This window comes from Prionailurus bengalensis, chromosome A1 (genome assembly GCF_016509475.1).
Source record: "Prionailurus bengalensis isolate Pbe53 chromosome A1, Fcat_Pben_1.1_paternal_pri, whole genome shotgun sequence".
Classification (NCBI taxonomy): Eukaryota; Metazoa; Chordata; class Mammalia; order Carnivora; family Felidae; genus Prionailurus; species Prionailurus bengalensis.
This window is the reverse complement of record NC_057343.1, coordinates 64,344,590-64,361,755: the sequence shown is the minus strand read 5'-3', so window position 1 is coordinate 64,361,755 and position 17,166 is coordinate 64,344,590. Positions and strand designations below refer to the sequence as shown.

At 35.4% G+C, this 17,166-nt stretch overlaps 1 protein-coding gene across 1 annotated transcript in view; it reads right to left on the bottom strand.

Annotated features, from left to right (window-relative positions):
- LOC122478826 (glypican-5-like) overlaps window positions 1-15,525 on the bottom strand; it is a 1,039,221-nt gene extending 1,023,696 nt beyond the window's left edge. Inside the window, exon 1 of the mRNA XM_043572524.1 lies at window positions 15,431-15,525. Coding sequence (XP_043428459.1) covers window positions 15,431-15,525 — 95 coding nt within the window. The remainder of the gene's footprint in view (window positions 1-15,430) is intronic.
- Window positions 15,526-17,166: the final 1,641 nt, after the last annotated feature.

Below are 17,166 nucleotides of genomic sequence, written 5' to 3'. Positions count from 1 at the left end.
GTTAGACATTCATTCAGTTTCTCAGAAATTTGTGGCAGGTGCAAACAATTTACAAAAGTTTCCGTTTACCCCAGGAGTAAGAGAAATACATGCATTTTATTTCAAATGTCGAATTGTACTGTTCTAATTTCTGATATAAGAATTTTTAAAACCTTCAATTGTTCAAAACCTGCAAACTATTCAATTTGGCAAAATATTTGCCAAATTATTCCAGAAAACCAAGCAATCTAACTGGCAAATTCCTTTATTTTGAGCATAATGAAAATATTTGGGTAGTAAATAACATGGTCTGAATATGAGTATTTTTTCCAGTCAGTAAAAATCTGTCACTTGCATCAAACTAAGGATTCTAAAGAATGTGAATGTAAATATTGTGGCAACTACCAACAAAAAAGATTCTTTGTTTAAAACATAAAACAAACCTCAAGATACATCTTGGATGCTATTTAAAAGAGCATTAAAATTTATCTTAAGATTAAATTAGCATTTGTGTTATAAAATAAATTAAGGATTAAAGATGAGCCATGTTTTTATAAAGGTATTTGCTGTAAAAAAAGGAAATAGGCTGTCAATTGCTCAGTATTTATTTATAATTGAAACCAGTTAATAGTAACATGAAAGGCTTTATTTTGGGGAGAATAGATATTTTTATATATATGGTCTGAAATAAATCCGTAGTGGCACCAAAACTAAATATATGTCCCTGTTTCAAGAAAGCAAGAAAATATGCTATACTACTGATGAACAAAGTGTTCATAAATTTAATGTAAAGCAGTAGTTTTAAACTGGGAAGTTTAAAGGTAAAGGGATAGAGGTCAACTGTATAAAATGTTGTGATTTCCTGGGAAACAACTACTTGGATGGTGGTATATTAGTATCAATTTCCTACACAATATACCAATGTCAATAATAACGTGAACCTCCTATATAATGATATCGCTCACTATTCAATATTTTCTAACTACATTAAAATAATGTTTGCTATCAATATTTTTCTCATGAGCACATAGTAACATTCAATATTTAAGTACGTTCTTAGTAATTAGTATTTTCTCCCATTTGGCTTCCTCCCCCATCACTCCACCACCATTTCAAATGCATGTGTTTTAATCTTTAAAGAAACTACAAAGCTGTATAATCACAGTAGGTTAAGACACTAGTACATGATGTGCTTGAGGCACTGGGAAGTCGTAGATCTAAAACATTTATGATCAAAGTCTTTTTATTCCCTCTGACATAATGCAGTTTAGCTAATTTCCTCTATTTAATGGATATAAAATAACTTTGATTTTCTAAATAGGTAAGTTTATATATTTTTAAATATGGGGATTAATAGGATTCTTCAGTGCAAACGAACCAGTAAGATGTAAACAGTAACAGAAAAAGTTAGAGGTGCAGTTGTATTTTCAAACTATTGTTATATTATGTCAAATTTATGGAAAATTTGCAAAAAAAATGATCTGAAGACTTTTAAGATAATTTTAAGATTCACGAATTCTTTCCATTTTTCTCCATTTGATTTCTCATTCTCATTCTTTCCCTCTCACTCATATGCCCTGTTGTGTGTATTTCCTAAGAACAAAGGAATTCTCTTAGTTAACCATACAACAATGATCAAAATCATAAAATTTAATATTAATATAATTCTATCCCAATAATGTCCTTCTTTTTCCATATCTTTTCTTTTTCCCTCGTCCAGGATCCTGCATTACTTGATGTATCTCTATTGTCTACTTTAATCTGGAAAGTAAGAGTTTCTCAAGATTTTCTTTGTCTTTTTCCCCCTTAAAATTTTTAAAGAGAGGTACAGCATAGGGAATATAGTCAATGGAATTGTAATAGCATTGCATGGTGACAGATACAGTTGGGGTGAGCATAGCATCACATATAGAATTGTTGAATCACCATATGTTGTACAGCTGAAGCTCATGTAATATTGTGTGTCAACTATACTCAAATGAAAAAGAAAAAAAATGGAAAGGTATACCTCCCACTTCTTTGGTAGAAGCCCCCTCAGGTTGAGATCAACTATTGTTTTTTATGACTAGAGTAAATTTTCATCCTTTTGGTAAGAACACCAGAGAAGTAATATGTGTTCTTCTAGGTATCAAATCAGGAAGCACATAAAATCAGTTTAGTACAAGACTGATGATAACATTTACAATTGGACTGAGGTGCTGCACTGGATTTATCCACTGTAAAATTATTTTGATCTTTTTGTTATTAATAAATGCTTTAATACTATGCCAATATGATGCTCCTCATCAAATTTAACCTGATAGTTGTAGCACAAATTGATAATTCTTGGCTGAATCAATGATTAGTGTGATAACTACAACACAGTGATTTTCTAATCTCTTCATTTCCTCTACATTTATTTGTTGATATTCTATTGCAAAATAAGAACTATTCCTTCTCTTCCATTTATTCATATATTTATTCATTCATTTATTCATTTATATCAGTTTGGACTCATGGATTTCCATTTTATCAAATGGATTTTTTAACATTTTTTTTAACGTTTATTCAATTTTGAGAAAGAGAGACAGAGCATGAGCAGAGGAAGAGCAGACAGAGAGGGAGACACAGAATCTGAAGCAGACTCCAGACCCTGAGCTGTCAGCACTGAGCCCAACACAGGGCTCAAACTCAACAACTGTGAGATCATGACCGGAGCCAAAGTCAGCCGCTTAACCAACTGAGCCACCCACGCACTCCTCAAATGGATTTGATCTTTTACCATTCCTATTTGTTTCTGATACTCAGACTGTATTAGATTTGTCTATTTGGAGGTTCTTCCATCTGGATCTCAAGTACTTTCACCATGTCTGTTTCTGTCATTCTTCAGCAATTCTTTACTTTCTAGTACAAGACAATTCCTTCTTGGCCTTTTGGCTAAGATCAAGTGTCTAGTACAAGACATTCTAGACTCATTTTGTAATTTTTCTGCCACAATTTTGGAATTGTCCATTTCTCCAAGGAATCCTGGTTACTTTTACTGGAGAATGATAATTTGAAAACTAGAATCTGGGCAACAGATACAGCAATTGCTAATTGCTATGACCTGTCTTTTCTCTTGACTCTAGGTATTATTTTTCATATTTCTTTGCACATAAATAAATTTTTGTTATTTTAACTAAACTTCATAAATATATTATAAACTCTGGATTCTGTTATATTCCCCTGAAGAACATTGTTTTTCGTTATGGCAAGCAGTCAGCTTGGCTGGACTGATTTTAAGTTCCGTGTTCCTTGTGATGGACAGCAGCTAAGCTCACTACTCAGTTCTTCAAACCTTCAGCTGTTGTTGCACTGGGATGCTCGTAGCCTCCCTCATGTAGGCACAGTTCAAGAGAGAGCCAAAGATTTGAGAAGAGTTTACATGCAGATTTGAGGTTTGCTCCCTCTGTGGTTCCCTCCCTTGTTTGACTCCCCTCTCAGTTCCAGGCATGTCTTACAGAATAAAACTCTGTCATCTGACTCTTCAAGCCACTAAGTCTGGCTTTTGGTTTGAGTTCTAGCCTCCTGATGTCCTGTGAACTGGTAGTGCTTTCTGACAAAAGCCTTATATATATGAATCTCACCCCACACAATTCTCTTCCTTTAAGGGGAAAATCCCTTCTAGTCTCTGCTTTCTTTTGATCATTTTCCTATGCCTTCAAATAGCTATTTTTATATTTTCCCCAGAGTTCATAAGTTTTAGCCTCAGCTTTGCTATTACTGGAATTGAAACCAAGTGCTTCAGTTTTTATTTCAGTCATCATAAGGCATCATGATTCAAATATTTTCACTCTATAAAAACTAGCAACTCTTTTTCTCTCTTTCTTACTCTGTCAGGAGTAGTGCTATGCTATACACTATGCATGCACAAGTGTTTTGACACAATGCACAAACATCTAATTTCATTTAGTCCTAAAATAACATTGGAAATAAGCATATTTATCCCATTTTATATTGCAGGAAATAAGACTGAAAATATTGTTTAGGCAAGTTCAAACAGTTAGAAACAGAGTGAAATAAATCACAGCTATGTCACACTCCCTTGCTACTCATTCTCCCCGCCCCCCAACCCCTTCAAACAAATACATCTGACAACTACAATTTGAAAATGTAACACCACTGACGAGCACCAATTGAGCAGTATGATTCAGTGGTTAAGGTCATGGGCTTCAGAATCAGACAAACTATTTTTAGTCCCTCCTCTTCACCAATTCCCTATATGTAATGATCAAATCTACAAAAGCAGGTAACATAAAATAACATTGTGAGAATTACATGTGTTGTGCAGACTATCTGATATACACAGAAAGAGCTTAATAGATATTAGATTTTAAAATAACTATTAAATATAGTTTTATTACCAGATACTAAGGAGCTAACCTTCTTGCAAAATAATTTAAAATAATTTTAAGTGTATTTATTTATTCTGAGAGTGAGCAAGTGGGGAAGGGGCAGAGACAGACGGAGAGAGAGAATCCCAACCAGGCTCCACACTGTCAGCACAGAGTCCGGTGCAGGGCTCAAACTCATGAACCATGAGATCATGACCTGAGTCAAAATCAAGAGTTGGACACTTAACTGACTGAACTACCCAGGTGCCCCTCTTTTGCAAAAGAATTTTAAAAACGTATGGTCATGGTATATTTATACCAGACTTGATCTGTCACAGCTGGATAAATAGTCGCAATAATACACAATGGGAAGGAGAAAAGAAATGAACATTTATTGGAGATGGACTATGTCTTTAACACTGAGCAGGGCATTTTAAAATATGTTACTGTATTTTATTTTCACAGCACTCTGTACAGTAAATAGGTCCTCTATTTTTAGAGATAATGAAACTAAAATTAAGACTTGAAGTAACTTATGTAACAACACAAACTACTAAGTATCTCAGATACTATTAGAAACTTCCTCTAACACATTTTTCTTTCCCACATGACAAAATTAGACTGCTATGAATCTATGACAAGTACTGAGTCTCATAATACTCTTATAATTAAAATGCTGTCTGGTGTTTAAATGCTTTCTGAAAGTTCCTGTCAGTCCTTTCTCCTTGTCCCTCCTTCAACGTAATGTCCTAATTTCCTTCCTTCAATATTTCTGGACAACATAATTCAATTAAAACTTGATCTTTCTTTCTTTGTATCCATTTATTTCATTTATATTGGATTGGTTCCAAACCTAATTTTATGTTCTTCAGAAACCTTTCACATGGCACATAACCATGCATTATACTGTTTTAGGCATGGAGAAGAGTGAATTAGACTTATACGGTCTTACCCCTTCCCTGAAGGTTTTAACTGCATTGATTTTATTAAATAATAGCTGAACACTTACCGTTTTACCTAGCCAATGCACTCTCTCCTAGCCCATGATTCCAGGTGGTCCCAAAGAATAGTCTCAGTTAGAACACTAGAACATACTACATCGTATTGATTATTTCAAAGTGGTTCAGCCAATAGGAAAAATGGTCTTAGAAATAGAAGGTTGAATGCCAGATATTATATGTAAGATTGTAAACATTGGTTCTGGAAATATTGAAAGATTGATCCAACAATCTTTGGAAATGAAACAGCAATCAAATAAGGGGGATACTGACAGTTATAGATATTGATAATGGGCAAAGAGTGTTAGGACACTGGATTCTACTCAGGAGGACTCTTACACTGCAGATTGGTTTTATGCAACTTATGATACTTTTTACAGCTTGGGTCATAATTCCTAAGAATTTAATAAAAGATTAGGGATCAAAATGAACCATCCATCTCAACTTGCAGAAAGTAGAAAAAAAAAGATACATCATGGGTCTGGAGTGAGAAGAAGCTAGTTCTGGTCTCAGCTCTGCATCTAACATCTGAGGATAAAACTTAATTATTTGAGTTTAAATGGGGGCATCCATGTAATTTCTTAATTCCTTTTGGTTACTGTACTCTAATTTAGGATTGGCCATGAAGGTCTACTGAGTTGTAATTTGTATCTATGGAACATTAAGCAAAAAGGACACATTTTGTTAATGATGTGATTTTTACACACACGTAAGGGCTATGGTGAGTGAACATCTAGATCGCTGGGGTCTACATGGTAGCTCTTTCTCATGTAATGGTAGTTTGAGGGTTAGTGGCATAACATGTTAAACTTCTCACAACACACATGGGAAGGACTGAGTGATAGGATGCATTCCTTTAGTTCTCACTTCTTCATCCTTCAGCAGTTCAAAACCTGGATTAAGTGCTACTTCCATTAACACATAGTTTGCCATTTTATACTTTTCCTTCTTAGCTTTATCCCATTATCTCCTTACAAACAGACTCCAATCTCTACATAGGTTAAGCAGATATCAGAATCTAAACATTTAGATAACTGTTAAGGACTCTAAGCAAACCTCATGGGCACAGAAAAATATTAAGTTGAAAACTATACTTCAATTAATACACACACACACACATATATATATATGTGTGTGTATATATATATATATATATATATATATATATATCCATCTTAACAAGTTTCTAAAACTAATCATAGAGCTACCAAGTCTTAAGGTCATTATCAGGTGATTTTGATAGAGTGAGTGTGGAAACATTCTAGGTTTGAGGTATCTGTGATTATCATTTTCATTCTCCTTCAACAACACACTTCTCTTTTTCATAATCACCACATAGCAGGAATATAATGACAGTTTAAAGTATCAGAATTTCAGTAGATGCCTAGGTCAACTCTCTGTTATCCCTCAGCACTTGCCTGACCTTTGTCAAGTTTCCTTGAGATCTCTGTTCCTCAGCTTCTTCATCTGTAAGTGCTATTTTGCAGGGTTTCTCCAAAGATTAAATGAGATAATACATGTAAAGGCTGGAACAGGGCTGAGATAATAGCAATCATTTAACATATCAGTTATTGAATATAGTCTGCCTTTGAAGATTCAGAAAATTTACAATGAGAGGATAACAGGGAATGTTATTTATAGCAAACCCTCCAACCTCTACTGTCTTCTTTTATCTATCTTCTCAGACAAATCCAACAAATCCTAGTTCACATCCTACCACTTATACCTAATCTTTCACTTTTCTGAACTCTAAAATATTTGTTTGCTATCTCATCTGTTTTGGAAAGAGATCACATACTATTTTACATCACGTTAAAAATGTTTCACATAGGTATCATTTATCTCCAGTACATCTTTAGTATTCTTAAGAGGAAAGGTTTTATCTTACATTGCTTTTGTGCTTTTAGACTTTCTTGGGAAAAATCAGTTCTCTGCCAGAGCTCTGTCCACACTGCCGAGTACAAGTGTAAATGAATTGGTGGAACAGAGTGGGATTTCAAACGTGTCTTTCTCAGACCAAGAGTGAAGGCCAAGCGTGTAGTCTCAGACATCCCAACATTAGAAGTCACTCATGTCAAAGCCAACTGCAAGCCGTCAGTCATCAACTTGAGCCGTTCTGTAACACTGGAGTCCCTGATTCATTTGTCAGGAGAAGATGGAAAGACAATAAATTTAGATGCCAATGAATTTTAACTGAATCTTTGTTTTTGGAAAAGTAGAGGAGAATGGAATTTAATTGGCTTCACTGTCCTCTGAAGCCCTACATATAGAAAACAGGTAAGTTCTGTATGAGTTAAGAAAGAAAGTATTAAGCTTTACCATACTTTGTGACCACTGTCAGTGAGGCAGGTGATATAAATCTTTAGAATTACAAGGTAGTATTAAAATTTCACATAAAAACAATTTTTATTTACTAGGAAAAATAGAGAATTTCACAATTAAAGAAACATTTTCTATTTTGCATGTATATAACACATTGCAACTTGTTTCTACTTTAATTCCAATTTTTGGCATATTTAAAAACCTCAAGGCAGTCCCATTCATAGCCTCAAATGCAAAAGTTCCATAAACATATTAACAAATTGATTTCAGCAATGTTCAAAAGGGATTATATGTAATGCCTAAGTTAGATTTATTCTAGGAATAACAAGTAGCTAGCATTAACCAATTAGTATAATTAATTATATTGACGGATTAGAAGAAATCACATGATCATAATACATGAAGAAAATCCTTTTATAGTAATTCACAGGATACAAAATCAATGCACAGAAATCTATTGCATTTCCACACTAATAATGAAGCAGCAAAAAGAGTAACTAAGAAAACAATCCCATATACAATTACACCAAAAATAGTAAAATACCTAGGAATAACCCTAACCAAAGAGGTGGTGAGAGACCTGTACTCTGAAAACTATAAACACGGATAAAAGAAACTGAAGACACAAAGAATGGAAAGACATTCGATGCTCATGGATTGGAGGAACAAATATTGTTAAAATGTCATTACTACCCAAAACAATCCACACATTCAATACAATCCCTATCAAAATATTAACAGTATATTTCACAGAGTCCTAAAATTTGTATGGAACCACAATACACCCTAAATAGCTAAAGCAATCTTGAAAAAGAAAAGCAAAGCTGGAGGCATCACAATTCCGGACTTCAAGTTATATTACAAAGCTGCAGTAATAAAACAGTATTGTATGGCACAAAAAAAGACACATAGATTGATAGAACAGAATGGAAAACCCAGAAATGAACCCACAACTATACCATTAACTAATCTTTGACAAAGTAGGCAAGAGTAACCAAAGGGAAAAGGACAGTCTCTTCTACAAAGGATATTGGGAAAACTGGACAGCAACATACAAAAGAATGAAACTGGACCACTTTCTTATACCATACACAAAAATAAATTCAAAATGGATTAATGACCTAAATGTGAGACATGAAACTGTAAGAATCCTAGAAGAGAGCACAGGCGAAGACTTCTCCGACACTGGCCATAGCAACTTCTTTCTAGATATGTTTGCCACCTGAGGCAAGGGACAACAAAGCAAAAATAAACTATTTTTCTACAACTTTGTACTCAAAAAACAAATAATTGTATTTAAAAAATGTGCAGAAAACATGGACAGATATTTCTCCAAATGGCCAACAGACACATGAAAAGATGCTCATCATCACTTATAATCAAGGAAATGCAAATCAAAACTACAAATGTGACAACACCCCACATCTGTCAGAATGGCAAATATCAATAACACAAGAAACAACAGGTGTTGGAAAGGATGTAAAGAAAAAAGAACCCTCAGGCACTGTTGGTAGGAACACAAACTGGTGCAGCCACTGTGGAAAACAGTATGCAGGTTCTTCAAAAAGTTAAAAATAGAAGTACCCTATGACCCAGCAATCACACTACTGAGTATTTACCCAAAGAATACAAAAACACTAATTTAAGGGGATACATGCACCCTATGTTTAGAGCAGCATTATTTACAATATCCGAAATATGGAAGCAGCCCAAGTGTCCACTGATTGATGAATGGATAAAGAAGAGATTATGTGTGCAATGGAGTACTACAGGGCAATGAGAAAGAACGAAATACGGCCCTTTGTAGCAACGTACATGGAACTGGAGAGTGTGATGCTAAGTGAAATAAGCCACACAGAGAAAGACAGATACCATATGTTTTCACTCTTATGTGGATCCTGAGAAACTTGACAGAAACCCATGGGGGAGGGGAAGGAAAAAAAAAAAGAGGTTAGAGTGGAAGAGAGCCAAAGCATGAGAGACTCTTAAAAACTGAGAACAAACTGAGGGTTGATGGGGGGTGGGAGGGAGGGGAGGGTGGGTGATGGGTATTGGGGAGGGCACCTTTTGGGATGAGCACTGGGTGTTGTATGGAAACCATTTTGACAATAAATTTCATATATTGAAAAAAAAATAAAGTAAATTAAATTTAAAAAATAAAATAAAATAAAAAAAGAAGAGATTGTGTGTGGGCGCACCCAGGAATATTACTCAGCCATAAAAAAGAACGAAACCTTGCCATTTGCAACCACGTGGATGGGGCTAGAGAGTGTAATGCGATGCAAAATAAGTAAGAGAAAGACAAATACCATATGATTTCCCTCATATGTGGAATTTAAAAAACAAAACCAATGAGCAAAGAGAAAAAAAAAAAAGGGAGAGAGACACAAACCAAGAAACAGACTCTTAACTACAGAGAACAAACTGATGGTTACCAGAGGGGATATGTGGGAGGGATGGGTTGAATAGGTAAGGAGAATTAAGGAGGGCACTTGTTGTGATGAGCACCTGGTGATGTATGGAAGTGTTGAATCACTACATCTGTTGTACATCTAAAACTATATAACACTGTATGTTGACTGCAATTAAAATGTTAAAAATTTAAAAATAGTTTTAAAAGAAAATCCATTTACACAGAGAATAAACTGGTGGTTGCCGGAGGGGACAAGGTTGAAGGGATGGGCAAAATAGGTGAAGGTGATTAAGAGGTATAAACTTCCAATTATAAAATAAATAAGTCACAGGATGACAAGCACAGCATGGGAAACATAGTCAATAATACTCTAATAGTATTGTATAGTGATACATGGTAACTACTCTTATTCTGGTGAGTAGAGCTCATTGTATGGAATTGTCAAAGCATTAAGTTGTACTTTTGAAATGAATGTAACATTGCATGTCAACTGTACTTCTATTTGAAAAGGAAAGTCCATTTAATAAAATTTAATACCCATTCGTTATAAAAATCCTTAGCAAAATAAGAATTGAAGGTAACTTTCCTTATCTGACTTAAGATTTACAAAAGTTACAAAAAAGTTCATTGGTGAATAACCAAACTATCACTGTAATTTTGGAATCAAGACAAGAAAAACCATTATCTCTAATTTTTTCAACATTGGGGGACATTTTAGACAATGCGACAAGACAAGAACAATAAATAGAATGTATAAGGATGGAAAGGAAGTGAAAAAAAACCCTATCTTTTCCCAACTAATAGTATTATATACAAAAGAACTTTAGATAATTTCTAGAATTAATTAAGTAGTACTACAAAGTTACTGGATAGAAAATTGGCATACAAGACATATTACATTCCTATTCACTAGCAACAGTAGGAAAACAAATTTTTAATAAATTACAATAGCATCTATCAGTATTAATTTAGATATTCTAGGAATAACTATAAACAAATGTGAAAGACATCATCCAAGAAAATTATGAAAATTTATTGTGCAACATTAAAGAAATTAAAAGGGGTTAACTAATCAAGACATACACCATGTTCACTGCTTGGAAGTTGAAATATTGTAGGGAATTTAATGCAGTGTAAACCCACTCACAATCCCATTAAATTTGGCAGTATTTGACAAGCTACTTCTAAAATATATACAAAATTATAAGCTCTGAAACACTGTTGAAAAAAACTAGTTTCAACCAGACATACAGAACTTATTATAACGATCTAATAATTAACAAACTACGATATTCACACAAGGATAGGCACTTGGACCAATGGAATGGAATAAAACACCTCAGAAACAGACCCATTTTTTATGGATGTTTGATAAACGAGATCTTTAACAATGTAGAGTAATGGAGAAAAGCAAGCTAAACAGAAAATAGTTTGGAGTCGAGTGGTGGAATACATTTAAGTAGAAAATAAAACAAACAGGACTTATATGGCCCTCTGGGGCCTAGGTCTAGGTGCATTGTGTCTAGGTGCACTTGGGTCTAGGTGCATTTATATGGGAAATACATATCCACTATACTTTGAGAAAATTTCATAAGAGCCGATCTTTATTTCCTGGAATAAATTCTATGATACGAAAATCAAGAACTTCTGTGCATCAAAGTTCACCATGAAGACAATGGTAAATACAAACCAAAGTATAGAAGAAAATATTTTTTAAAGTATAATTAAAGAGAGGCTAGAAAAACAAAAACAACAAAACTCCTACAAGCATTAATAAAAAGACAAGATCTTAATAAATGGGCACTTACAAAGAGGACACTCAAATAGTCAATGACCATTAGAAATGAGGGAAATGTAAATTAAAACAAGATATCACTAACTCACTGAGAGAGCAGAAAATTTTAAAGTCTGACAACACTATGTATTGGTAAAGGTGTGGCAACAGGAGTCTCATTTCTGCTGGTTGGAGCAGAAGTTGGTACAACGATATTGCAACACCATATAGAATTACCTTGCAAATTTCAGAGCGCAAAAGAACTTACGACCAGCAATTTCACTTCTCAGTATATACTGTAGAGAAACGTACACACGTACAACAGTATATACATATAAGACAGCTACTGACAGCATTGTTCTTCAGAGCCCCAACATGGAAACACCCAATGTCCACCACCAGGCCAACAGATCAATAAATTGTGTGATAGTTATAAAATATTCAGCAATTAAAATGAATAAATTACAGGTGCACATATTAAAATAGATGGATCTTACAAATACTAAGCATTAGAGGTCAGCCACAAAATAATATATACAGTAAGACACACGTTAAAAAAAAGCAAAACTGTTACTTGAGACTGTATATATAGATGATATATATTAAAATGCAAGGGAGGGCCAACTGGGTGGCTCAGTGGGTTGAGCATCTAACTTTGGCTCAGGTCATGATCTCATGGTTCATGAGTTGGAGCCCCACATCAGGCTCACTGCTGTCAGCTTGTCAGCACAGAGCCCACTTTTGGATCCTCTGTCCCCCTTTCTCTCTGCCCTTCCCCCATTTGTGTTCTCCCCAAAGTAAATAAATATTTTAAAAAGTAATAAATATAAAATAAAATAAAGTGCAAGGGAATGATTCTCAGTAGAGTCAGGAATATCGGTTACATCTGGGGAAACAGTTTACAATCTGGCAAGAGACCCTATGCTGGCAAAATTATATCTTCTGATTTGATGGTCTTTATGTGAGGTTCACTTTATATGCATTCATTAAATTGCACATTTATGTTTTATGCTATATGTCATATTTAAGGATAAATATAAATAATCTTAGAACTATAATATTTACATAATCATAGCTATGATCATTTATGTAAAACTTAATTTATTAGGATCATTTTAACAATATCAATTACATAGAAGTCCCACTATTTATAATAAAAAGAAACATGAAAAGTTGAGTGTTGTTTGCTATTTGTATCAATGAGGTCTGATGCAATATTTGTCCCAGTGCAATTTGTTGAAAGTAGAGAGGCCTAGTAGTTGCTCTATGCAGGCCACTGGACAATCTGATACACAATAATTAAAAAATAAAGAATTTACATATATCAGCAGCAAACAATATGGTGCTTATCATTTCTCTCAATCAACTGCAATTTAGAATAGAATATAAACAACTTCCCCACGTTATGTATCAATTGCATTTGGTAACAGCATTCCTCAGATGCTAATTTCTATTACAAGACTGCACAATTTATTCCAATAATGTATCCCAATAATGAGTTTACAAAAACACCCTTTTAGGTGAAATTTCCCTTAATGATTCATAAACCACAAAAGTGTATGTAAAGAATGAAATGTTATTACCCTGACCACATAAACACATAAATCTAATACAATAAATAAACACATAAATCTAATCACAGATCTTTTTAATAAAGAAAAAAGACAGGGCACCTGGGTGGCTCAGTCGGTTAAGTGTCCGACTTCAGCTCAGGTCATGATCTCACGGCTCGGGAGTTTGAGCCTCGCTTTGGGCTCTGTGCTGACAGCGCAGAGCCTGGAGCCTGCTTCTGATTCTGTGTCTCCCTCTCTCGCTGTCCCTCTCCCCCTCATGCTCTGTCTCTTTCTCTCAAAAGCAAATAAATGTTAAAAAAAAAAAAAAGAAGTGAACAGCTTACATAAATGAGAAAGAAAACTAGCCATAAGAAAATGAAAAAATGAATAAAAATTTCTTTATCACATAAAGTTATGTTGGAGGAATAGGGAAGATTGCAAATTTTACTTTGGGTGTTCTAGGACTGACATTAATCAGTGTATAAGTCCAGTTACTTGTGGTCCTCTGTAGTTTAATTAAATGTTTCCAGAAAATAAAAGTGAATCCTTCCCAATCCAAGAAGTAGACTTTTTTAAAAAAAATTTTTGATGGTTATTTACTTATTATGAGCTGTCAGCACAGAGCCCAATTCGGGGATAGAACTCACGAATGGTGAGATCACAACCTGAACCAAAGTCAGATGCTCAACCAACTGAGCCATCCAGGCACCCCAGAGACTCTTAACTACAGGGAACCAACTGATGGTTTCCAGAGGGGAGGTGGGTGGGAGAATGGGTTAAATAGGTGATGGTATTAAGGAGTGCACTTGTGATGAGCACCAGGTGTTTTATGGAAGTGTTGAATCACTAAATTATACATCTGAAACTAATATTACACTCTCGTTAACTAACTGGAATTTAAATAAACACTTGAAAAAAAGTGAAGCCTCCCATCTGGATGTTTCATCAACTGTCTTTTCTCCTCTAAAATACTTTTAAAAACTGGAAACAATTACTACAGAACTCAACAGGTTGTCCTTGATTTTTCACATTCCCCCCCCCCCCCCGCAAAAAAAAATGCATATCTTCTTCCCAGACATCATTTCCCAATTCCAAAAACTGGTGTCCTGGATTCTTAAGCATACAGTTGACACTAAACAGGTGGACTGTTCTGGGAAAGAACTCACATACCTAATTATGGTTTCATTCCATCTGGTGCAATGGTGCCATCTACAGACATGACTGCGTATTTCCACAAGCTTCTCTGAAACGATTCATAACAATTGCTACAATGAAGGGCTCCAAAAGATGTACAACTGACCTTTGAACAACACGGGTTTGATCTGCACAGGTCCATTTATACGTGGATTTTGGTTTTGATGAATACAATACAGTACTATCAGTGTATGATCTTTTCCTTATGATTTTCTTAATAGCATTTTCTTTGCTATAAGAATGTTGTATATAATATACGTAACATACAAAATACGTTAATTGGCTGTTTATGTCATCAATAAGGCTTCAGTCAACAGTAGGCTATTGGTAGTTGTGGTTTTGGGGAGTTGAAGGTATGCACTGATTTTCAATTGTGTGTGTGTTGGGGGAGTCAGTTCTCATAACCCCCATGCTTTTCAAGGGTCAGCTGCTGTTCTCACCCTGATTCTTTAAGTTGTATAACATCTGTTTTTTTAGACTGTATTATAAAAACAATTCATTTCAGTTAAACACGGTGAAAATGCAATATGAAATCCGTGCATTCATAATCCAAGGGAGTTCAATCCCTATTCCTAAGAATAGAAAAGATATATCTAGAGATGGCATTGTATTTTGGTATTTTGAGGTATATTACAAAGTAAAATGGAGCAGGTATATGATATGGGCCTTCCCACAAAGTGCTTAAGAATAAGTTAAAATTCACAACTAGCACAAGTAAAATAATTCCAATGGGATTAATTCCTAAATTGTGTGAGCAGGCTTTCAGAACAAGAAAAAATGCATACGGGGAAACAGGAAAAGAGGAGTTCTGAGTTCACATACTTGACATCTTTCTCTCCTCACACCTCTTTGCCCTGGGAGGCAAGTTTTCACTGAGCCACACCCAGGTTAATTCACCTTGGCCACACCGCCAAGCGGAAGGGTCAGGATTCAGATCCATCATGGCTAACCGCCAGCCTACTCATCTTTCCATTCTACCACTTGCCAAAACCCTAGGAGAAATCCTTCACATCTTTAAAAAGGGTGAGAGGAACTGGCACCCTTGCTTTTCCAAGGTAGCTCACAGAGTGTTTTCTATGGGCTTTAAAATATGCATTACTATACACCAACTGCTGAGCTCTGCTGCACCGGATGTTTTTCTTACAAAGACCTACTATAAATAAAAATTGTAATAAAATATGATCCAGGAAACAGCTGGTTCCTAGGATGAAGGCATATAAATGAGTAAGCAGTTAATTATCTTCCCCTTGATTTCAATGCTGCATGAATTCACCCTTCCTTAAACTACACTGAATAGGAACGAGCAATGAGTAACCCCACTGACAGCATCTTTTCCCTCTCTGAAACTAAATCCATCTTGCCCTTCATAGTCCTCTAACCCATGCTATTTGTCTGGGAATAGCTTCTCTACCAAGGGAAGAAAAAAGAATCTCCTTGAAAAGGAAAAAAAAAGTACCTCCTACAATTCTTCCATAGACATTCATTTACACATTCACTGCATACGCATGCATGCATTCAACAAATACTCTCCAATGCCTGCCTTGTGTGTCACAGGCAGAGGACACACAAATTTGCACAAGACAAACACAATCCCTGCCCATGAAGAGCTTACAATGGCAGAAGGGTGAATGTGGGAGGCAGTACAGTCAAACACAAATAAATTACACACAGTAAGTCATAGTTAAATATTTATTAAATGAAGCCCTTTTGGGCTAACTTAGCCCTTATTGATCCCTCTGAGGACCAAGCACTTAGATTGTGTAACATTATTTAGCTAGGTAAGCTTCTGGAATAATGGGGCAACAAGTGATATTCCTTTGCCATCCAGACATAATCCAGGTAAGTGCTCTTCAAGTACCTCATGATGTGCTTGTGTAGTAGACGTGGAAAGGAGTGGGATAAGAGGAGGAAGAAGTGGAGGAAAAGAAGGAAGAAAAGAAGGGGAAGAAAGGGGGGAATCTCACTGAAATTATTTTTTGCTTTAGGAAAAATAAAATATTTCTAACTTGTGAATAAATCTATTTTTTTTAAGTGGAAACTAAATAGGAAAACACAAACCGAGGCAGAGGCAGAACTCTATTTGTCTTGGGTGAGAAATCGGGTCCCATGTAGGGTGGGGAGGCACTGCTGGGGCCAGAGCCTGAAGGTCAATAGGAGCAGGAATATAGGTTACGTTGTGACATATGTGATGGGGTAGAATCAGGTCCAGATTTTCATCACCTTAAGTCAGATGATCTGTGTCAGTGGGACCAGCACATTGCCTAATACACCACCTCCATCAAATTTTCTGAGGAAACAAAATTATAAAAAATCAAGTACTGGAAGAATTCAAGGAAAGGGACACCTGGGTGGCAGAGTTGTCGGCTCAGGTCATAATCTAATGGTTGGAGGGTTTGAGCCCCACGTTGGGTTCTGCGCTGACAGTGCGGAGCCTGCTTGGGATCCTCTCTCTCTTGTTCGCTCTGTGTCCCTCCTCTGCTAGCTCGCTCTCTCTCTCTCTCAAAATAAGTAAGTAAACTTAGAAAAAGATTTTTTTAAAAGATTCAAGGAAAGCAGGGGTGTAAACAGAGTTACACTGCTT